The sequence below is a fragment of the Protopterus annectens genome, chromosome 2.part0 (genome assembly GCF_019279795.1).
Source record: "Protopterus annectens isolate FY-2018-M chromosome 2.part0, PAN1.0, whole genome shotgun sequence".
Classification (NCBI taxonomy): domain Eukaryota; kingdom Metazoa; phylum Chordata; order Ceratodontiformes; family Protopteridae; genus Protopterus; species Protopterus annectens.
The window spans coordinates 1,149,154,155-1,149,179,486 of record NC_056728.1 but is presented as its reverse complement, the minus strand read 5'-3'; the positions used below and the strand labels follow the sequence as shown (position 1 = coordinate 1,149,179,486).

The window sequence follows — 25,332 nt, the reverse complement described above, 5'->3', positions numbered from 1 at the left end:
AGTCCCTGATTGCTCCATACCCCTAAACCCTCCTCCCCCAAATCTAAAGATCCTTCTCCTTAAATGTAAATCTCATTTCCAATCACTGCATGAGACCCTCATATATTGATTCAGTCCCCCCCCCACTCCCTCCCCAATCTCAGATACTACATTCAGGTAAGATGCAGCAGTTTCACTCTCCCCACAAGGCTGCTGCACCTCATCTGAACATGTAACCAAGTTCAAGCATTAGTGGCCGGCCATGCAAGCTACAAGGTGCCCACTTCAAGACAATGTTCCATGAGTGCCTAGGACAAGGATACTTGTAGTAGACCCATAGAAGCATCATTATCATGGAAGGAACAAATAGCTTTACACTATCTTTGCCAGTTGGCCTTATCTCTACGCTCATGTCTCACTAATAATGGCACCCTGGTACCATTCTCTGTGCTCGCGTCTCACTAATAATAGCACCCTGGTACCATTCTCTGTGCTCGCGTCTAACTAATAATGGCACCCTGGTACCATTCTCTGTGCTCGTGTCTAACTAATAATGGCACCCTGGTACCATTGTCTGTGCTTGTGTCTCACTAATAATAGCACCCTGGTACCATTCTCTGTGCTTGTGTCTCACTAATAATAGCACCCTGGTACCATTCTCTGTGCTTGTGTTTCACTAATAATGGCACCCTGGTACCATTCTCTGTGCTCGCGTCTCACTAATAATAGCACCCTGGTACCATTCTCTGTGCTTGTGTTTCACTAATAATGGCATCCTGGTACCATTCTCTGTGCTTGTGTCTCACTAATAATAGCACCCTGGTACCATTCTCTGTGCTTGTGTCCCACTAATACTGACACCATGGTACCATTGTCTGTGCTCGTGTCTAACTAATAATGGCACCCTGGTACCATTCTCTGTGCTTGTGTCTCACTAATAATAGCACCCTGGTACCATTCTCTGTGCTTGTGTCTCACTAATAATAGCACCCTGGTACCATTCTCTGTGCTCGCGTCTAACTAATAATAGCACCCTGGTACCATTCTCTGTGCTTGTGTCTCACTAATAATGGCACCCTGGTACCATTGTCTGTGCTCATGTCTCTCTAATAATGGACCCTGGTACCATTCTCTGTGTATGTGTCTCACTAATAATGGCATCCTGGTACCATGTAGTTTTATTTTATATGTAACTCGAGGTATCCATGTAAAATACTGTCAGCATATATCCTAAATCTGCTTAAAGTATGAATGACTGTTTTTTTAAAAAACAAAAATCAACTTAAAAATTTGTGGCTGAAGTACATTGCACTAAAACTGTAAATATCAGATCACTTTCTTTTATAATGTGCCAAGAAAAAAAAATAAAGGAACTGGCTTCCCATCTGCTGCTGGTCATGTCTAGGCTCCATGACTTCATTTGAAAATGTAAAAAATTGCATATTGGAATGGACCATTAAATGTCCCTCCTGCTGCTGTAGTCTTTTTTGAACATAATTTGTTTTATGTTCACCATGCTGTAGCCAGACTGAACATACTCTCTGTGTTACGCAATGTTGGATTCTAGTTTTATGCACTTTTATTGATCCTGGAATTTCATAAAATACTGTGAAATTTAGGCTAATGCATTGTAGATGTCTTTATAAATGAGCCTTAATAAATGATAAAATACGTTTTTATTATTTTCTCAGTAATAATAATAATGCTGAAGCTAATGTGACAGTTTCATTGAACATATAGTGAGAGACTGAAGGATTAAAACCAGGCTGCACATGCTTATGGAAAATTAAAATAAAACTAATAATGGTTTAGTTATTGCTAGATAAACTGTGCATTGCAAAAAATACAAAGTAAATTTTCTCTTTTATTCAGGAATATTAAATTCATTTGCTCTGCAATGCACAGTAAAAAGTAAACTTTTTCTGTTTCCATATGTTTGTGTCTGTATGAACTGAATGTTTAACCGCATTCAATTTTGCTGCTTGTAATGAGTGAAGAGACACCAATTTGTAAACTGTAGGGCAATGCTTATACCTGCATCTGTGTCACAGCAACATCTGGATTGTTCTGCTGTGGGTATGTGCAATGTCAGTCTGCACTAACTAGTGGTGACAGGCCGTAGCAGTCACGAGTCCAGTAACATGAGAGGCACCTCTTCATTGAGAGAGTTGGTATTTTAACTAGGATGGTAGACTTTCATGTGGCATCACTGTAGTTGATTCTAGCTATTGATAGCTGAGATCTACCCTGCCCCTTGTGTACAATACTGCATTTCTTAATTTTAAAATGTGTTTGGGTTCTTTTCCCATGTGTTAGTTCTATTCTGTATTGATATCCCCTTCCAAAAAAGGTCTACAAGGAACTGCTTCATGGACACGGGGGCTTGTGATTGTCATTATTCTATGAATAAAACTCATCTATAGCCAGTGGAGTTTTATTATGATTTGTGGCATATCTGAGCTCAGACCCCTGACTTTGTATTGTAGCATTGTTAAATTACACCCAGCGTGAACAAGTTTAGTATTGTCCTCTCATGTCAGATGTTTCATCTCTCACCTGGGTCACCATTCATCAAAGTGATCAAATGGATTTCTGCCCTGACTCATACTGTTTGCAATTTGTTATTTTAGGGAGAGCAGGGATCACCTGGGATATCGGGTACAGATGGAGTCCTTGGACCCAAGGTGAGTAAACTGGTTTGAAATATTTTTCTAAAGCTTCCTTTGCAGTTTTGTTCATTGTTATATGCAAGAAATACACGGTTCATAAGCAGCTAGGAGTGCTTAAGATATCATGTAATGATGTCCTTTTCTGGTGACTAGAACTGCATGATTCTTACATCATTAAAGCAGGGCATTTCCCCACGGAGACAAGAATGAACTGTGGGTAAATTATACCAGGGGAGTAATACTGGTTCTTTTAACTTGCTGTTCCTGCATTCATAACACACAGCTGAGGGGTGTCAATAACTCTGGTGTTACATCACCCTGACGCTGGAAACTCAGGCCTTCTTCAGTCACACACTAGATTCAGCTTATTAAACTATCAATGTTATTTTTTTTGTGTTTGCATGCCAGTTGCATGAGGGATCTTTTCTATAGTACTTGACTCTGCATTTCCTACTGTGTTGCAATTATAAATCTGCAGAATGAAATTTCTGTAATTACATAGTTTTTTAGTTTACACTTTTTTTTAAATAAGAAACATGTTTATTAAATTATCACATATAACACAGCCAATCATACATTTATATAAATGTAAACAAACCATATTGACATAATTTCAGTTGCAAACATTATACATCACAAACCATATTGGCATAATTTTAGTTACAAACATTATACATATCTTATAATCTATCCAGTCATTCCCAGTCAAACATTACATAGCTCGTTCAAATTCTGCCTTATTTTAAACCTCACTCCTCCTCTGCATGTATCGTTCCCAAAGTTTTTTAGTTTACCTTTGAGACTTTTGGTCAGAAACTTGGAATACATGCCTAGATGACTAAAACCAAATAAGTCTTATCTATTTATATAGTTTATCACTGATTTTAATAAATAGTACTTAATTGATCGACTTATGTATTTTTAAACATACTGATTTTTGCTTATGTTATTTAGGGAGATCCAGGAGAAAGAGGAGAAAAGGTAATCTGTTTCATTTTACCTTCTACTTGAATAGTTGTTTAGCTGCATGCAAAACTTAAAAATCATGGCACTAACAGTTACTAGGGAGATCCAGGAGAAAGAATATGCCTAATAATCCAAATGTATATTTATGTATTTGTATAAGCATTAATAATTACTAATATTTCTCTGCTGTATCACTTGGGATGCCTGCATATGTCCTTGTCGAGACTCCCCTTGTAAACCAGTAGGGTAGGGCCTTCATATTCCCTTTATCACTTCCCTAGCTGTTCTGTAGAACCCCCACTGTCTGAAAATAAATAAATGTAAAGATGTCCCTTAACACTCAGTCGTCAGCTATAATCAGTGCTTTGTACATTACAGCAAAGGCCACTGACTGAAACAGTGCTGATATCTAACAATGCCCTTATTCACAGACTGACTAAACATTCAACTTTGTTTCTTTTTCTACATATTTGCTAACTGAGCAAACTCCCTCAGCTCAAGTGCTTCTTCTCAGGTTTGATTTGGTAGCACTGTCTGGATAATCAGCTTGCTTAGAGATGCACACTAGGTAAATAGAGACAGAAAGAATCAAACCCAGGCCTACATGATGACATTCATTGGCAGCTTGTTGTTCTAACCTTCTGCAAAGAACTGTCAAGAATATTAAATTAGTGTTCTCATATCAGTGGTAGTTATTTACTTCCCGTTTCCTTTCCCTTTGTGGTATCACTTTTCTCCCACATACTTCTAGCATTTAAGTAATCCTGTGGGTAACCTGTAGACCTCCTCCAAATTCCATTAAGCTGAGGGAATATCAAATTTATGGTATAAGACTGTGGCCAAGGATCCACATCCATAAACCTAGGGCCCTCATCATTTATTAGAAATATTTCTGTGTGCATATTATATATTACAAAGCAAGCTACTTAACTCTATTTTTCTGACATGTTACATCCAGGATTTATTTGACTTTGGTATGGTTCTTGTTTAAAGAAGTTTACCACTCTCTCTGCAGTATAGATCATTTATCCCTGTCAAGACCCATTGCCTCTTCTGGTATCAGAGCATGTCCTCTGTAATGCTCACATACCCTGTAAAGCTCAGTGATTGCTGCATAATGAGACACAGATAATTAGCATTTCCTTTCCCAGTATTGTGATACAATGAAGCTGAAGGTTCTTATTGTGTGATCAGCCATCCATCTTACTTAAGACATCCTGAATATTGCAACAACAAATCTACACCACCTGTGGATTTGTTGTTGCAGCTTTGGCTTCTTTATCCTTTGGCAGCATGCTTTGGTTTTTATTTACATCCTGAATGTTGTCACCTTCCTAACAGACCTACCAGCATGGCCAGCTTAACATTTATTGAAGGCGGTCTAATTAAGAACCCATTTTTGTTTCAGTGGGCAAAATGCTATAAGATAACACCTCTGGCAGTGACTTTAGGAAACATCCCTTATCACTATGTCCATTTAATGTAATGTCCATCCATCACTGCTGGCTGCTCTTAATATATTTTCTAATTTGCCTTTCACATGCTCCATTAGAGCTACCCTGAGTTACAATGTTTTAAGTGCAAAATGTAATAGACCTCCCTTGCAACCCAGGATGTTGCATCCAGATCCCATATGTTACCTTATACACAGCATGAGTTTCTTGATAAGACTGACTTAAAGCTATGCTATGAGAGGACAAGTAGCTACAAAGTATTAGCTTACTGTAATACTGGGAACCATTTGGTGGCCCTTAGGTCAGAGGCTAATATGTTTTTTAACATGACAAGACATATTTTCTAAATGATTTCTTGAGAATGGAAGCATAGTGGACTGTTCTGTATGAGCAGTATGAACGCTCTCGGAGAGGATTCAGGGGAAAGTAAACACATACCACTACTCTTAACTCCTTTTGAAATCATTGGTATCTCCTCGACTCCAACTACAATGTGAATGCTGATGACAGTCAGATATGACGACTGGTTGTATATCCTGGAGCTGCTTTGGGGTTGCTCTAGATGTTCAAATCTCTCAGCAGGACACCTACAGGATCCATGACACAAATATTTTTTACATGAAACTGTAACATTTGATTAGCTGAGCAGTGAATTAATTTAATTTAATAATATCTTGTGGATATGCATCTGATATTTGGTAATGAACTCATAACCCACATCTGTAGACAGAGATTCAGCATTTTAAACTGCATTTCACAACAAGGAGGTTATTGGAAATCTAAAAATTATTAACACTGCCCTGAAGGTTGTCACATTTATGTGGAATATGTTTTAAATTAATAAACACAATTTTTCTTTGTTAAAAACTTGGGTAGAAAATTGTCATCTTGACAAATAATTTAATTGCAGCTATAAGCATAGCCTTACCTGCACATTAGCAACAAACTGCAACCACTTTGGATTTTTTTCCCTCACTATCTCCTGAAGTTGTTTTTATTTATCAGGCTTATAAGGAATAATAGGATTTCAGCTCTGAACAAAGCAGTTTAAATGTACTAATGTTTTACGCTCAGTGGCCAACTGATTACCCTGATGTTTATAATAAAATAATCAAACCTTCTGAAGTAAAATAATCTTAAAACGCATAATAATTCTAAATTAGTCATAGTAGTAAAATGTATACTTTACCTGAAATGATGAGTTTTGTTAGGTGGTACAGATTTAATTTTTTCCACATAGAAAGGTGCGGAGTGCTTTTTATGTATGTCAAATTGTCTGACACTTCATTTTGCAGGGCTAACTCTATAAACTTTGTCTTACAGTCTTCTTCTTCTTCCGGCTTTTCCCGGTTAGGGGTCGCCACAGCGGATCACCTTGTCCGCACATTGAATGGCAGTGGAGTTTTACGGTGTCGAGTTGCCAGCCCGGCACCCAACCTTCCACAGAAGGCACACTCACACGCACACCTAGGGCCAATTTAGAGTGTCCAATCCACCTGCAGCATGTCTTTGGGATGTGGGAGGAAACCGGAGCACCCGGAGGAAACCCACGCGACCACAGGGAGGACATGCAGACTCCACACAGAAGGCACCCCAGCCGAGGATCAAACCGGAGAACCTCTTGCTGTGAGGCGGCAATGCTAACCACTGCACCACCGTGGCCGCCCATAAACTTTGTCTTACAGTACTGGGTTTAATTTCTCCTGTAGGCATTGTGACCAAGAGTCATGTAACCAGACAGTGCTGTGTAGTTATCAGTCCTGAAAAATTCCACTTGGACCTATTGAGATTAACCAGTTAAAAAAAATGACATTTATCTCATCTTTCTTACTTCAAAATATCTTTTGGAAGAATGTAACTTCTGGAATAAGATTCTTGACAAAAAAAAAAACTGAACTACAACCAACTTCAGTAAATGGGCACTAACTAAAACACAGAAGGACTGACATTTGGATCAAGAACTCCTTTCAAGTATTATTTAAAAAACAACAAAGTAACATTTCTGTTTTGTATAGTATCTGGACATTAAGGAAATATCCATTAAAAAGTACTGTTTTCAAGAGTGAAATCATCAGCTTAAATAACTTTTCAGAAAATACTGGTTTGAAGATTATTGTATGTTTGAGTACATAGATTATTGCTCGAATTATTTCACTTAAGTCCTTCATTTGGCACTAATAACGCTACAGTAAGGTAATTATTAATAAAAGAATGTGGTATTTGCCTGAATAACTGGTCATAACAATAACATCTGATTGCATGTAGCAAATAAAACACAAATAATATTGGTCTTAAGTATGACACTTATTTACCTAGGGTTTTAACGGAGAACCTGGACTGAAAGGTGACATGGGAGAAAAGGTAAGTGGAAAATATTTGCAGATTTAAACTGCATATGATTTGTCCAGTTATTTATAATCAAAAATATAATTGGTACTAATTCATAAGATGATGAATTAAACAAAATCCAGTGCAACTATGGTCCTTGAATTTAAACACGACAAGCATATGAACCTTGGCTCTAGACGATTGTTGCTGTTGAAGTGATACCCCAATCCCAAGTGCAAAAATGGGAAAAAAGGGGTGTGGATGGATGGACGTATAATGACAACATATGCCAGTATGTTTACTGCCTATATGCAAATGTCTAAAACAAAATATATACATGTGCAAGCATCCTGTAGCCATAGAAGTCTATTTGCAGAACAGTGCATTTTTTCTAGAACTATGAAATCAGACTATAATTTTTGGGTTTTAAAAGTTATATGATACAATGAGATAAAGATCTCTTCAGATATATCTTCATTCCAAAGCCACAGGCTCTGATCTATAACTAGCTTTCATAAATTTGGCAGTGTAAGGTAACTAGTGAATAAAATTATGAAAGGAAAGTTCTGGATGGAAGAGGTGCTGAATACAAACTGACATTCTTTGAATGTAGGAGCTCTCTGTTATGTATGTTTTTCATTTCTAGTTAGAACTGTGGTAATCTGTATTCGACAGCGTTTCTACATCAGTTAATATGGCCTATTTATCATAAATGCAATGTGCCAACACACAGACACACACAGACACACACAAACACACACACACACACACATACATGCACTCGCACGCACTCATACACACACACACACACACACACACACACACACACACACACACACACACACACACACAACAAATTGCAGGATCTTTGTAGCTTGGCTGTCATACAGTAAATTACATCACTGACTTTCATTTTTTAAGAACAAATGTGTGCATGACGGCTTCTCTTTGAACTTGTCTGTTGCTTTGGACAGTAAAATTGCTGAAGCTCTTCCAGACCTGTCATGTTACAGTTGTACTGAGATATGAAATTAGCAATACAGCAGCTTGTCCTTGGGGTGTTGTAATGACAGTTATAAGTCACTGTCCTGAAAGTCCTGGTTCCATTTATAAATGTCTCCTGCTTTCAGGTTTTCAAAACCTACTGGTATGATTTTTTTTTTAACTTTAATGTTTCCATGAATTCTGTGGCAGACATGCAAGCAGAAAAACGGGTGTTTCTACTTAGAAATAATATGGATTATTTTGAATAACTGATGTTTAAAGATGCAACAACATTCTTATTATGTAACTAGTAATGTCTTTCAGCTTTCCCGGTTAGGGGTTGCCACAGCAGATCACTGGTGCACTTATGATTGGCAGTGGATTGTTACAGTGTCAAGTTACCAGCCTGGCACCCAACCTTCAAAGAAGGCACACCCACACCTACCTGCATGTCTTTAAAGCTTACTTGACCATGGGGGAGGGCATGTAAACTCTGCACAGAAGGCGATCCAGCCAAGAATCGAACCAGAGAGCCTTTTGTGTGAGGCGACAATGCTACCCACTGCACCACCACAGCCACAGTTTTCTTATTATGTAACTAAACATTTCTATTTAAGTGGAATATAAGGATGTCTTAGCATCACATCTCTGCTTACTATTCATTTACTGATTACTTTTGAAATGCAGGAAAATCAACTCTCCATCCTTATATTGCACTTAAATAGGAATGTTTAGTTTCTTATTATGTAAGTAAACATTTCTGTTTAAGTGGAATATAAGGATGGGGGTTGGTCTTCCTGCATTTCAGAAGTGAAATCAGTAAATGAATAGTAAGCAGAGATGTGATGCTAGGACATGTATGATACAGCATACGTTTAGTGGCTGTGTTAATTGCTGGTTGCAATCAAGCAGTATTAAATGCATAGAAAAATACAATACAGTAAAAGCAAACTAGGAATGGGTAGCATAGGTAAGTGGTGGTACTTAAATGGACCTGTAAAAAGTCTAAAACCAGCCCTGACATTAGACGGTCCTTAACCTTTCTTTCCAACTCTCGATAGAGTTTACTGCCTAAGTGTAATTTACTGTAGTTTAATGCCTAAGTGTATATTTTGCAAGAAATCTGTAGTTTTCAATACCAGTACAACTCTACACCTTCTAAAATGAGGGACATGGTTAGGATATGATGCAAACTGAGGAAATTCTCACAGTGGCCTGAAAGACACAGCTCACTGCAGCAGTTCCGGATAAAATGAAAATAATACAAATTTGTAATTTTTTAATTTATTTTCCGTATTTTGTAACTGCGGTGGTGGTTCTGCGGTAGCGTTGTCGCCTCACAGTAAGACATTGTCCTGTTCGATTCTCAGCTAGAGCGTCTTCTGTGCGGAGACATGTGTGAATGGGTGTACCTTCGTTGAAGGTTGTGCGTCAGGGGCTGGCAACTCGGCACGTAAAAATCTACTGCCACTCATTAGCGGACCGGAGTTCCACTGTGGCAACCCCTAACCGGGAAAAGCCGAAAGACACAACAACATTTTCCATATTTTCTGGTGAAAAACATCAAGAGAAATATTAGAATTCTTCATTAGATGCACCTTTTTAATATGTCAGATCACTGCTTTGAAATTTACCCAGTGTCTTCAAGGCCTAACAAAATCAAGAACTGCAAGTAGCAATTGTGTGTTTTCTCTGAGGTACATTTATTTGCTTGCTTATTAGCATATGATAACTAGGAAGTTCTAGCAGCTCAAACCTGCATACAGTGGAGGCCTGAGGAGAAACGCTTCAGATACAAGTTCTAATACAGTGAAGTGTGATACTGAAGCTAACATTCAGCCATATATGAACATGATTAGCAAAACATCGCGGAGGGAACTACATGACAGTACTTCTAAACCACAGTCCAAAAACTATAACAAGATCTATGAAGTGTATAAATTCAACTGATTAATCAAAAAATTGTTCTTAAAATGCACTCCTCTTGAATAAGGACATGATACAACATAAACATTAACTGCAATTATTTACAAGCATTTAAGATGAAACTGCATAGTCATAAATTTGAAGAAAGTGACTCTAATTGTGCTATAAGCAGTAGGTACAGGAAAACATATAAAAAGGATGTGAGGAAGACTGGAAGAAGAGAGGAAGAAAAGGATGTGAGGGCATTTTTATGAACAGGAGAGAACAAAGCAGGTAAAATATGAGTAAGGTATGAGAGGTAAGTTTGACATAAGACAGTAAGAGGGGTGAGAAAATTAGGTAGACTAGGCATAAGAAGAGGATGAGGAAAATGTGGTGGTAATGTATGAGTGTGTGTAGAAAGAGATGAGAGAGATGGGTAAATCTAAAGAGGACATGAAGGAAGTGAAGGAGATGGCTGGCTAGGTTGTTTCCACTATGAGTGGACGAAAGCAAAATACACCAAGGATCGGAATCCCTGAACTGCATGCATCCAGAACATCTTGCCAAAAAACATTTTTAAAGAGTTTCTTGCAAGGGAGAAGCCTCCTTCCACCCCCAAACTTATATATATACATATATATATATATATATATATATATATATATATATATATATATATATATATAAACTCCATGATCACACCAACTCAAAAGGGAGAGATTCTGTTGAAAAGGGCATCACTGTCTGTACAACTCACCGACAGTGATTTCCTATGGAGAAACTCCAATCGTTGGTGATTTGCAGCTCAGGCAGTTGATCCTTCAGAATTCAAGCCTCGTCAACCGGTAGGATAACTGTGAAAGTTAGACATGAGAGCATAGGAGCAGATGATGTAGATAAGTAAGTGAGACAATAAAAGACAGTGAGGGAGGTGGGTAGGTTAGGTGTGAGATGCTAGAAGAAGTAACAGAGTTAAGAGTAAGCTAGGTTTAACAGGGTAGGAGTGGATTAGGACAATGACTAAGTTATGCGTGAGTGCAGGGGTGAGAGATATGGTTAGTTTATATATGAGAAGGAGAGGGGAGGGAGGTAGATAGGTTACATATGAAAGTTAAGAGAGGGTGAGGCAGGTGGGTAGGTTAGGTTTGATATCGTAGGAGAGGTAAAAGAGTTGGGGTAGATTAATTATGAGTATTATGAGTAGGGGGAGTGATGAACATGGGTAGGGTGGGTAAGAGTAGATATGATGATATGGTAGAGATGGGTTCATTATATATATGTCAGATTAGGAAGATACATCTGCATGCCAGGAAAATCAGCAATTACTTCCTGGCCACAGTTACTTTATCCTGCCTCACTAAGAAACTTATCAAATCTTAAAGGCACATCCCCTTAGTATGATTCAAATAAAAGGAAACAAACATGTTACAAGGTCTGATAGAACCTTTTTATTGATGACAGAGGGACAGGCACACGGAGACAGATGAATCTGGCAGAGCATGGTCGGTTCCATTCATTTCTCTGGTTAGTGCCACCACTAGTAATTCAAAAGTAAAGGAAAATCAGCAAAAGATCTGAAAAGAAGTTCAAAAACTGGAGTTAATACAGGTGGAAACCAGCCAAAGAGGCTGACCAATGTAGCCTGTCCTTTGTACAGAGAGACAGAGAGAGAGAGAGAGAGAGAGAGAGAGAGAGAGAGGAGGAAATGGAACCACAGGAATTCTGAATTCTGTTATGTGGCCAGGCAGTATATGAGCAGGCAGCAGCTTGAGTTTATTATTCACACATTTATACAATGATGCCCGCCTGATGTTATGGAAGTCAGCAATGATCTTTTACAACATGAATAACAGATTAAAGGACTATTTGTCGTATACTTTGGCTTACATAGTACAGACTTTCTGACATACATCATGTTCATACAGCACTGATCACAGAAACACAGATATACACACAGTGTCATAAAAAGTACAGTGGATGCGCGCACGCACACACACACACACACACACACACACACACACACACACACACACACACACACAAAACACACTCTCACAGATAAAAACATGTGTGCAACCAAACCCCCACCACAGAAATAGTCACAGACATACACAAACATAGAAACACACATACCACACACACACACACACACACACACACACACACACATAACACACACACACACACACACACACACACACACACACACGCATGCATAGAAACAGAGAGACCTACACATTTCGACACACACATGCACGCGCGCGCACACACACACACACACACACACACACACACACACACACACACACACATGTACACAAAGACACATGCATACATCTGTTCAAAGCATGCATACAGACATCAGTTTTCATACATGCATACAACTTCCACAAGGATAAACAGGTAAACACACACACACACACACACACACACACACACACACACACTCAGAAATAAAATCCTTGCATCTTGTAGTGAAGCCAATACTATGTACCCTGAATCTGATAAACACTGGATGTGCAACTGCCCATCCATGTGTAAGCTAATATTTTCTTAGTTGCCTAATGATGCCACTCAGTGCCTAAGTAGTAAATGACCCCCCCCCCCCCATTGTCAGTCTTCAGTTTTGCTTACATTTAAAAGTAACCCTGTTTTCTAACTCCTCCCCTTGTTGCCAGTGCCCAGAAGAACATTGCACATATAAGTACTCCTCTCTTCTCTGTCACTGCCTGATTGTTAAAGTATTTTAATTATGCAACTGTATCCCTCCTTCCTTTTTTGTCATGTGTCCTGGAAGCAGAATGTATAATTAATACTTCCCAACAATTTCCCCGCAAGAGAGGCTTCTAACAGCAATGGTATTAAAATATAGCCCCTTCACAACTGCTTTCCATGTCACATCATTGTCAGCTATAGTTTTGAAAATGTTTTCTGAATCATTTCCTTCCTCAGATGTTATTACTACCTCATAGGTTAGTAAGATAGTTTAATACTGCAGTTTAAGTTTCTGTCTCTCATGTCACAGTTTTTATATACCATTTTTCCAGCCCCCACAGCTCATGGCCATGATGTCTTCATCAAGACAGTTCCCTGTCACTAAGGTGTGAGCTAGTCATGGAGTAATTGTCACCCAGTGCTTCTCCAGCAGTTGAGGTGTTTGCTGACAGCTATAAAGGATTGATGAGCACCTGCTAAGCATTCTCCTGGGGGTATGAGTATTTTCACACATACTGTAGGAAGGCTACCACATAAATGTGGCTTGGTAGAGCCAAGTTTCTATCATTAAATGATGTGCTGTATGCTATGCTCCTCTCCTCAGTAGGTTTTGGCACTGAAGAAGACTGACCCAGATTCACCACCCTCCCAGATTTAAAAACTGACATTCTTTACTCCCTCACACCCTCCCTTGTCAGCTTGTCCAGTATCAGGTCACTAGTTGTTCCTGAATCATCTGTATCATAGTCAGTGCTTTATACTCCATGCCAAGCAGCACTTATTAGTATTATTTGATTCATTGAGGTAAACTGCACTTTACAGATGTCATGCTGGTGAGTATTAATGGGTACAGATGTCATGCTGCTTAGTATTAATGGGCAGTTTATGGGATACTTTCCAGAGATCATTCACATTGCTGGAAGAAACTGTCATAGCAATCTGAGATGCCAGGACTGAGTCTTTCATAATCATCATCTGTGTGTGTGTGTGTGTGTGTGTGTGTGTGTGTGTGTGTGTGTGTGTGTGTGTGTGTGTGTGTGTGTGTGTGTGTGTGTGTGTGTGTGTGTGTGTGTGTGTGTGTGTGTGTGTGTGTGTGTGTGTGTGTGTGCTTATATGCACTTGTGCATGTGTGAGAGTGCAGTGCATGCATGTATGGTAACACAATCGGCCATTTTAAAACCATTGTATTTGCATTAATAGCTTTTGCACCATTTATCCTAATAGGACAAAACTAGCTTGTACAGAAGACAGTGTCCCTCCAAGAAAAAGATTTATGTTGGGAATAGAGCACTAATGCCTGAGCCATGCTTTGCTGAAAGTGAGTGTTCCAAAAATCTGTACAGCATTAAAAGAAATGTGAGATCATGTAAATATGAGATCATTTACCATAGTTCCATTTGCCATGAAAAGGTTTCCAACTCTGCAATAAGTGAGCAGGTCCTCAATCTTGCATGTTAAGGAATTCCTGAAATATACCCACAAAAGTAGCAATTTTTCCTCTCACCAAAACATACTGCAGTCTTAGAACATTTTGTTATACTCAATGCCAGCCCATTTCAGGGAAGGTACCTTTAGGTCCAGGAGAATAAGGTTTAACTGGGAAAGTCTAGGCACTAGCTATGTGTTTCTTATGGATTTGGAAAACTGTTACTGAGTGACATTTGTACTGTATGTCAGAGAATTTCAGCAAATCAACACAGGTTCTTAAAATAATCATTAAAACGATGCCACAATATTGCAGGTGTAACATATGTTCATCATTTATAAAACTTTAAATGAAAGTGTGCAACCTATCCTTATTGTACATCTTGGGAGCTTCATAGTATGGTTCTTAGAAGGCTGTGGGATTAATGAAATGGTACCACAATTGACATAAACTGTGATGGAATACAGTATGGAGATTTCTGAGCTAAATATCTAAATGAGGTATGAGACAGGGCCTATAACATTGTGTGTATTTGGTAAAATCCCATAAGCGAAGTTACAGTGTTAAATTTGAAAAAAGATTTGAAGATCAAAAAAATGTAGAATTTTCACACAAAATATTATACATATTGCAAGTGAGATATCACAGATGTCAGGAAAGGTGTGCACATCAAAACATCCCTTAGTAATCTTATTGTAAAATATTGGTGGGGTGTCTTAGGAGCACCGCATTCTAAAACCTTCTAGGATAAACATTTACCAGATACCCACAACCCCTTTTAGGCACATTTACTATCAATAATTGATGTATACCCCTTGAAATATACCTAGTAGATAATTTGTTTCTCAGACCTGAATGAGATGGGGATACCATGTCTATACAGTACAGCATGACTTTGTGGTTTGCTATCACTTAGATATTGGCATTAGGTATTTTTTATTTATTTATTTTTATTTTATTTTTATTTTACATTTGTTGACCGGGCTAGTCCAGCTGGATAATTTCCATTTTCAGTGGAGGCCCGGGGAGAAAAGCTCCACAATTAAAACAAGGTTAAACATTTAAGCAACAATTAAAAGAACCTCTAACTTGCACTCTTAGGCTTACTGACTTCAAAAGGAAAATGATGCATTTAAGAGTCTGATGCATGCAGTCAGCTATGGCTTGTTTTACATATATATATATATATATATATATATATATATATATATATATATATTGGTGACTTCCCACTGGCACTGTCAAACTCCTTCTGGCTTGTTTGCTCCCCTGCTGGCTGGCATAAACACATTACCAGTTAATAAGAGCTAGGCTCATGTGAGCTCATCTGGGCTAATTTGAATTTTCTTGTTATTTTTTCCTACCCAGAGTCCCACCTCCATGCCAGGTATGCAATGACATACGGAACAAGCCATGAATAATCTGCCAGTGTTTTTCCCAGTCATTTGTGAGTTGTTTTCCACATGATTCATTTTGGGCCTAGCTGATAGATTTTTTTGACTGCAACTTTGGCCAGTTTAAATATCTCAACTTTCCCTCTAGAAGGAACTGACTAATGAGCAATGGTGAAACATGGCACTCTCTTTCCACAACTATTTTCAAAAATGTAATTTAAGTCACACCGAACAACTGTTTGTTCACAGACACATTGTAAATCTGCTTTCCACCAGAACAATTACATTTTCACTACTTCCATATAATAAAGATGGGCATAAAGCAGCTGTGGGGAAAATCTAGGAAAAATTAAGAAAACACAAGAGTTTTCTGGCAAAGATAACCCTGTCATATTAACAATTCCTATTGTGTTCATTTGAAATGTTATAACTTTGTAATTTTAATAGTTTTCATTGTGTTTATTTGAAAACATATTATACTACCATCATTTTACATCACATGATTAACATAGCATATTCAGGCTGTTGTTTTATATACTAAGAAGTGACTGCCCCCTGTAACATTTTCAGACAATTGGTTTATATCCTAAGATGTGACTGCCCCCTTGCAACACTTTCAGACTATTGGTTTATATCCAAAGAAGTGACTGCCCCTGTAGCATTTTCAGACTGTTTTACATCCCAAGTGACTACCCCCTATAACATTTTCAGACTATTGTTTTATATCCTAAAAAGTGACTGCCCCTGTAATATTTTCAGACTATTGTTTTATATCCTAAGAGGTGACTCCCACACCACACACACACACACACACACACACACACACACACACACACACACACACACACATATACAGAAATAAATCATCTCGCCTACTTCCTAATCATGTTGACTCCACATTTTTAACCACAATTTCTAAAGTAATTCTGTAAATGAATGGCACCATTTTGCAATGACAGATAGGTTTGCAGCTGTTATCCTAATCAAAAATCATATTAGTTTGAAACATGCACTAAATGCCATGACATGTAATAACATCACTACAGAACACAGTGCAGCTCATACCCCCATTCCAATAAAACAAGCAGCACAAATGTTATCTTCTGTAAAAACATAACTGTTCTGTTATTAGCTGTCACAAACATAACTGTCGATAACTTGGATGTTTAACAGCATGCACAGTAGATGTAGAAGGCATTAAGTTATGCATTACTGCTCTGCAACATTTAGATATTAAAATATTTGGCACCTAATATTCTTCATACAATCTAATCTAAATGTAGTGATTTAATCTAAATGTAATGATTTAATCTTTACTTTTTGTTTAGTATTTTGAGTTAATTGTAGAATGATGAAACATTGCAAGTGCATTAGTACTGCAGTTTTAATGTATTTTCCCGGACTTATGTGATAATTAAATAGGGATGAGAAGATGAAGAGGATGAATTGGACTTAAATTCACACGTTAACCTGGTCTGTTTATGCACTAGGTCCTTAAATAACACTCACTGAAATCTATGCATAATTTCTGTCCTTATTGCTGATGGAACTGTTTGCACTCCACATCATTAAGTGACTAGACCATATAAGGTTGCATGAATAAAATAATTCCCTGATGGAGACCTTTGCAGTGTACCATTCTAAGAACCAACTCTGAGCCCAGTGAATGCATTGATGTGTAATCAACAAATATCTAATGTGCTCCTGTCCCAACAAATATGTGCCCAGCTGTGTGCAGAATATAGCAAATATTCTCACCTGTCCAAACATCATGTTCCATATCATATGCAGAATGCAGAAAACATACCCACTGAAATGTTCCTGACCATTTGCAGAATCCACAAAATGGCTTCCCACCATGTCAAACCCCTGAGTGTCTGTGTTTGTCCTTTCCCTTTTTTGACACTTACTACATCTCACATACTTGCTTAACATCCTTGTGCTTCTGAGTACGTCCTAGAAAAAGGCCTCTTCTAACAACCACAGTGGTGCCATCTGGGCAGCAAACCACATCATAAAGAAATAACAGAGAAGAAAAAAAAGGAAGGAAGGAGGTTTTAAGTCTTTGAGCAACAAAAGTTCAACTTAAAAGAGATCTATGGCAGGAGTTTCCTTAAAGAGGCTAGTGTCAAAAAATAGCATGCTACAGTTAAGAAAGGAAAGGAAATGAATACTTTTATTAGAAAAGCCAGCTGTTAAATGAAGCCACTAAATAAAAACTGAGTAAATATGAGGAATCTCTTATCCTTTATGGAAATGGCAGAAGTAAAGAAGGAAGAGGGATGGCCCTCCAAAAAATATTTCTGATTGGCTATTACATTGACTTGGGCCACTTATATACTTCCCATTAGCTCCTTTACATGGGGTTCCTGTAAGTCTGGGGTAATGCTTTAACCCATTCCTTTACTGTACAGGTCTCCTCTCTTCAGTGACCATAGTCCTGCGACCACCAGGTTGGCCACACTTGTATTGGAAAAGTTAAAATGGAGAGAGGCATGGCATAGTATGGTTTTCAGCTTGTGTTTTGTACAAGTAAGGCTTGCTAGAACACAATTGTGCAATGATTTCAGTCTACCTGCATTACGTCTATGTGTACAATGCTAAACATCATACGTGCACCTTATTTGCTGTTAAGAGCTCTGTTTGCCAACAGCATAGCCTCCGCTATGGGAAACAGAAATAACAAGTACTGACTGATTCCCTCACCCTTCAGATTAGTTAAGTCAAATGACCTCTGGCTTCTCAGACCTATTGCACCAGTCAGGTCTTTGTCACATTGAGTGCTGATCAAACCTAGGTTACTGGCATCACAGAAGGAATCCCTATCTCAGAGACCCATGGTGCTCTTACACAGACGGGAAAATGTGTGGAATTAAATATGATATAAAAAAAAGAAACCAAGGAAGACACCAAGGCAAATAGGAAAAGAATCCAGAAATGGTCGATAACATTGGTATGACTTTCTTTGGAAGCACGTAGGTTAAAGGAAAGCAACAGGGAGAAACTATCAAGCAGATGGCTAACTTGTACAAACGGGAATGAAACAATAAATAAATACACAAATAAAAGAAAAAAGAACGAAAATCTCATTATTCTATTCCTCCTTACCTTCACAGAATGCTAATAAATTAGCAGAAATGTGAGGAAGCAAATATAAACTTCTTACAAAGAAATGATCCTTGCACTAGATGCAGAAATGTTACAGGAAAAAGTAAAATCAGCTGGGTATATTGATGGGATCTGAAATAAAAATCCAGAGAGATGCTATGTAACACACATACAGCGGTAGCTGAAAACAAACAATTCCATGGGCTGCATAACTGTCCGTATTATCCTCTAAATAAAAGCTGTAGAAAAAAGGAAACATTGGAAGGAGACTTGTGGCCATGCCAAACCATTTTTGGAGGTAAGGATTCAGTGACAGTGTTTCCAAAAGGAGAGTTAGTACAGCTACTTAACAGCCATGATGCTACTAACTAAACAAGAGTCAGACAGATGAAAGGAAGGCAAGCAATGATTCTTTGTTGAACCCTTTTAATAAAATCTATGGAACAATTGCTCTAAAGCAAGTGTTTCTGTCATGTAACCATGTGTTTACAAATAATTATATAGCAAAATACTTATATAATGCATCGAACTTTTATTTTTCCAAAGCAGAAGTAAAATCTTAAAATGGCAGTAATAAACAAACAGTAAATATTAGTAAAATAGGAGTCATGAACACTGAGTCACTTGTTGCTAGTACATGTTTTGTAGTGAAGCTACGTGTGCATGTCAGAACAAGCAGGGGGCAACGTAAGTCAGGATATTAAGTGGATGTCATCATAAACTTTCCTTAAAGCCAAGATGCCTGGGCCTTGATGAATTAAGCTGAAACAGGCTATGGAATTTTTTTTGGGGGGAATCGGTTTTCAATAACTGAGAGGGCAAAGGAAATGAAATGACACTCTGAAAAAACAGTATCCAATCCACTAAAATAGCATTTTAGTGCTCTGAGTCATAGGTCACATAATATTTATGTGCCATTTTTCATAAGCATTCGTTTGTATTCAAGGCACTCAGTAATTTTCAACTAAAATTGACATGTTGCAATACTAACTACCATGAGACAGTTTTCACTCACATTTTTTTGTGAAAAAAATAATTCTTACTGACTAAAAACTAAACCATAGTAACCAGAAAGCTGTGTTCCTTTCTTAACCATATAGCCTAAGTTTTTTTGGATGAAAGCTTCCCTTTATTCCTCTACCTCTGCAAATCTGGACAAATGCTGTTGAAAAATAGGTACATATGGTCAAAAATCTATACAGCTAATTAATTATCATAATGTCTGCCTACCCAGTTATCCAGTAGCATGGCCCCTCCCACTTAAATTCAGATTGTGAGATACCACCACTCAGAAACTCATGGAGAAACGTGAATTAAAGAGTAATAATAGGCAAAATACGGAAGGACAAGGTTTAAGTAACAAAATGATACTAAGTTAATCTTGGATGTCTTACAGTGGAGATACTAATTACTGAACTTTTTTATTCATATTTTCCTATTTACTTTCTTGTTTTCTTAACGGGGAGAATTACATGTCATAAAAGGTCATGGAGAGAAATATTACTGTGAGCAGACCAGCAGTAAGGGTGGAGCAAAGAGGCAGCAACCCTAGGCAAGATGTTAGGGGTGAGATCGGGAAGTTCATTTCTTGCATTCTTTTTTCTGTGCCAGTAAAGAAAGGCAATTCTTCAGTGCTTTGTGTGTGTAGAGCTTATTTTTGTTTTGTTTTTGCAATTCAGTTGAAGAGTTGAAGGGGCAGGGATCTGAGTAGGAGTGCCAGACTTTGTTTTATTTTCACTTGAAAAAGCTGAGGGTACACCAGATCGGGGATGGACACCGGCAGCTAGATGAGGCAGTCATTGTGGGGCACAAAGCTATACTGGCACTGTCCAGGTATGTCCTTGTTCCCTGCTGTAAGTCTCATGTAACAGGGCAGCATCAGCTTCTATCTGCTTTATAAGTGCAAACACCATAATTAACAAGGATTAAGAATGATAACCCTAACTGTCTTAAGGCTAAAGTAACGCAATTCACATTCCAGGAAAGTAAGGTGAACATCATCTTTATGATAATCTTCTGCTATTATTTTGTTTCCCCCACATTTGCAAAAGAATTGACTATCTTCATTTTGTTACTATATGGTTAATTATATCAGGTCAGGTAACCTCTTTATAAAATAAAACATCATCTTTATAATAATCTTCTGCTATTATTTTTTCCCCCCACATTTGCAAAAGAATTGACTATCTTCATTTTGTTACTATATGGTTAATTATATCAGGTCAGGTAACCTCTTTATAAAATAAAAAACAAGAGATTTAATAGTAATTAATAACTACAGAAACATTATCAAGCAAATCAGCAGAATAAAAACAAAACATTAATGACAACACTGAATGTAGCATCATGTCTCTGTACAAACAGTGTATTATAAACATTCAAGAAACTCCTTTAGAACCAGGGAACCAGCTGAATGGAAAAAGGCCACCATTATTTCCCTGCACAAAGGTGGTGCTTCCACTGACCCCGATAACTATAGACCTGTTAGCCTGACTAGCCTTATCTGCAAGGCTATTGAGCGAATCATCATAGACCTTATCAACAAAGATATAGGATCTCCAAACACTTGATCCTACTCAGTTTGGATTTGTCAAAGGGAGATCATGTCTGTTAAACCTGGTGGACTTCTTCAAGACAATCACCAAGGCCCTGGACGAGGGGAAATCTTTGCATACAGCCTACCTAGACTTAGCCAAGGCATTTGACACTATCCCCCACTCAGGCATCACTGACAAACACATCCAGCTAGGTATCAACCCTTATAACATTAGATGGGTCACTAACTGGCTCACTGGTAGAACCCATCTAGTCAAAAATGGGGAATCCACCTCCAACAGCAGACCTGTAATCAGTGGTGTTCCACAAGGATCAGTCCTGGGACCTCTACTGCTTGGAATCAATTTCTCTGAAGTACAAGAAAAACTAAAGGTCTGTGGCTGACAAAGTGTTCTCCAAATTATGTCAACATCCTACAAGAGGGTCTTAACACAAATAAATGATTAATGAAACACCAAACCAATAAGCACACAGTAGTGATTAGTTAAAACAAACACAGCATCCACTGCACCAGCAGCAAGCAAAGCACACAGGTCACACAAACAACAAACAAACAAAGTTTTTTAAAAAAAAAAAAAAGCGCTTTCATCTTACATCCAAGACTTCTTCAGAACAATGATTCATACATAAGTGTGATAAATGATTGGTGCCAAAGTCATATCCTTAAACACAATGCAAAAAAATGTATTATTCCTTTTAGTAAGGGCGATGTTCTCGCTAACTACCACATCAATAGCAACACCTTAAGTATGCACTCAGTGGTGAAAGACCTGGGCACACAGGTTGACAGCAACTTTACCTTTGACCTTCATGTCTCCACAGTGGTAAGAAGGGCATTTTAATTAGCTCATCTCATAAGTAAGGGCATTGCCTCCAGAAAAAAAGATGTTATAACCTCCCTGTACTCTTCCCTTATCAGGCCAATAATTGAGTAAAATGCCCCTTTTATTATGTACCTTTCCAAGCACCTGTAGCAATTGGAGAGACCACAAAGTTTCCCCACAAGGAAAATTCAAGATTTTCAGTATTTGTCCTATGTGGATCACCTGAAATCACTGTCACTTTATTCAGTTTCATACAGACTATTCAGAGGCGATCTCTGCCTTGCATACAAGGCAATCTCTGACCATGTTTTAGCGGAAATGCTGCATCTCTGTAAGTCAAATGGTGCATGGGTTACTCGGTCTAAAGATCTTTACCTGGTATGTGACATTAATAGAACTTGCTGGAGGGATAGATTTGTCTCCCAGAGGTTACGACACCTTTGGAACAGACTCCCACTTCATGTCAAACAGAGCACATCATTGGCCCTCTTCAAATACAATCTAGATGATTGGATGGGTAACCGTAAACTTACCACAGGGATTCCACCTGTGTCCATCTTGGACAGGGATAATAGATGCTGATCATGGAAATAAGGGTAGAACTTGGCTAGGCTTGTAACGGCCCTAGGGCCATTAGCCAAGTAACTTCCTATGATCCTATAATCCTATAAACCAAGCAATTATGTCCCAGGACACTTTGTTGGAACTAAGAACTGTCTGTCTTATTCCTTTAGGTAATAACATCTTTGCACTCACAAAAATAATATTTTCTCCCTAAATGCAAAATGGCTTCCTATGTGAAGAATAAAAGCATGTTTTATGCATATGGAGAAGCATGAACCCATGTGCATTCCATTCCTAAAAACTTAAAAAACATTGAGTTATTCTTCCATGTTCATGAAACTGAAATTATTGGCTTTGTTAAGTCCCTCTAAAGTTGAACAACTTGGTTTAGGACTTCCCTTGACAATGCCCTTATTCAGACAGTGTACTCAGTCTGTGTTTGAAATGCCAACAGATACTCATATAAAATACTCATATATATATATATATATATATATATATATATATATATATATATATATATATATATATATATATATATATATATATGTCTATATATATATATATATATATATATATATATATATATATATATATATATATATACATATCTGTGTGTGTGTGTGTGTTTGTGTGAGTGTGGGTGTATATATATATATATATATATATATATAGATAGATATATAGATATATATATATATATGTGTGTGTGTGTGCGTGTGTGTGCATACATAGTGTGTGTGTATATATATATATATATATATATATATATATATATATATATATATATATAAGGGTTTCATCCTCAGTCAAATCACTATTTGCCTTTCTAGTCTCATCTTGCAACTTAATGCTGAAGACTGCCTTTTTATCATTAAAAGTGAAATCTGTAGTACACATGCACAGCAGTTTTCTTGATCTCAAGAAATCATGTAGAGGGATAAAGCCCTTACTATGGCCCAGAGGATGGCCTAATGGTTAAGGTGTTTCAGTTAGCCTAGTACTAATCTATGAATCTATGAATCTATGAATCTATGAATTAGTGGCACAGGCATCTGAAATGTTGGTAGGGAAGATGGGATAGTTCCATCCTAGCAGGCAGGGGACATGAATACAGACACACCAAATGATTAGACCTTCCTGGCAAGTGCTAGGAAGTTAGTTATGAGGAGGTACAGCAGCTTGCTGATGTCAGCTCTGTGTGGGAGTGTGGTGTGTTTGGCAGTCACATGGTGGGTGGGGGACATTGCATGAGCTCACAAAATGATTGCAGCTTCTTGGCAGAGTGTGAGAAACCAGTCAATATGTGCTACAGCCAAGGGCGGACTTCAGCTGTGTGCACAGGTGTAAAGTGGTTTAGTGTGCTTTGTCTGCTGTTCTACCCCATGGAAGCTGTCAAGTGCAGACAATAGGGAGAAACTGGGAAGGTCTTAAGTGACCCCCCCCCCCCGAGGATGGCTAGCAGCAGAACCCCAGGATGGACTTAATATCCATGTCAGGTCTAAGAGGTATCTGAAATAGTCTGAGTGCATGAATGGGTAGCAGATTTTGTGGTGGATGTGGAGCACTGTGGTATCTTAAAAAATGCAGAGAGCAGGACATTTGACACTTGCAACAGTACATTTAACCAAGTTTGCAGATCTTGTTACAGCATCATGTTTGTGATACTACAGGTGTAGGCTGATGAAGCTATGACAGGTGGACAGGATCAAACAGAAGTAAAAATTGTAGTTTAAAGGGGGCACTTGGAATTTTGTGACTGTTTTAAGGATACATTTTCTGGCAAATATAGGGCAGCTGAGAGGTCTGCTCCCCTACTTCTTCTTATTTCCTTCCTGCTTACTACAGCCGCTACGTCTAGTGCAAGTTAATTGTAGACGAAGTGACGGTGAATTCCTAAAAAGTAATACTAGCCATTGCTAGACAGTGCTTGAGAGTTAGAAAGAAATTAAGTGAACAGGGAGAAATTGAACTCACCAATCTCACCAAAAAAAAAATCTGCTTGACCTAACTCGCTGAATGAAAGATGAATGAAGTAAGAATGTGGAAACAGTGACTTATGGATATTTGAGTGTAGGAATGCCAGGAAAGGAGAGATTTTGCAGTGTTGTTTTTGTGGTATAACCTTAGAGTTTAGTATAGTGGTTAAGAAGGTTGCTTCTCCTTATTAGTCTAAGGGGCTGTGCCATAGACATAGGTGATATATTGGGTTTGACCTTTCGAGAGTTGTACGTAATACATTTGGTCTTCTCATAAGTAGTCCATCTGGGAAATGGCTCACATTAATCTTGGAAGCTTTTTCTTCTTATTAATTTTTTTAATAACAAGGGAAATGGAAGGGATAAAACATGAACTGTAAGATCTCTGACCATCCTTGTTGTTTGATTCAATATCATACGAAGCTGATAATAAAACAAAAGTTCATATGTATTTTATTTACACAATTATTTATTCATT

General features: G+C 38.0%; 1 protein-coding gene across 2 annotated transcripts in view; it reads left to right on the top strand.

The window, feature by feature from the left end:
- COL25A1 (collagen type XXV alpha 1 chain) overlaps positions 1-25,332 on the top strand; it is a 1,631,546-nt gene that overhangs the window by 1,205,748 nt on the left and 400,466 nt on the right. For both annotated transcript variants that reach the window (XM_044061344.1, XM_044061342.1), the window contains exons 12-14: positions 2,610-2,663; positions 3,603-3,629; positions 7,385-7,429. In XM_044061344.1, the coding sequence (XP_043917279.1) occupies positions 2,610-2,663; positions 3,603-3,629; positions 7,385-7,429 (126 nt within the window). The remainder of the gene's footprint in view (positions 1-2,609; positions 2,664-3,602; positions 3,630-7,384; positions 7,430-25,332) is intronic.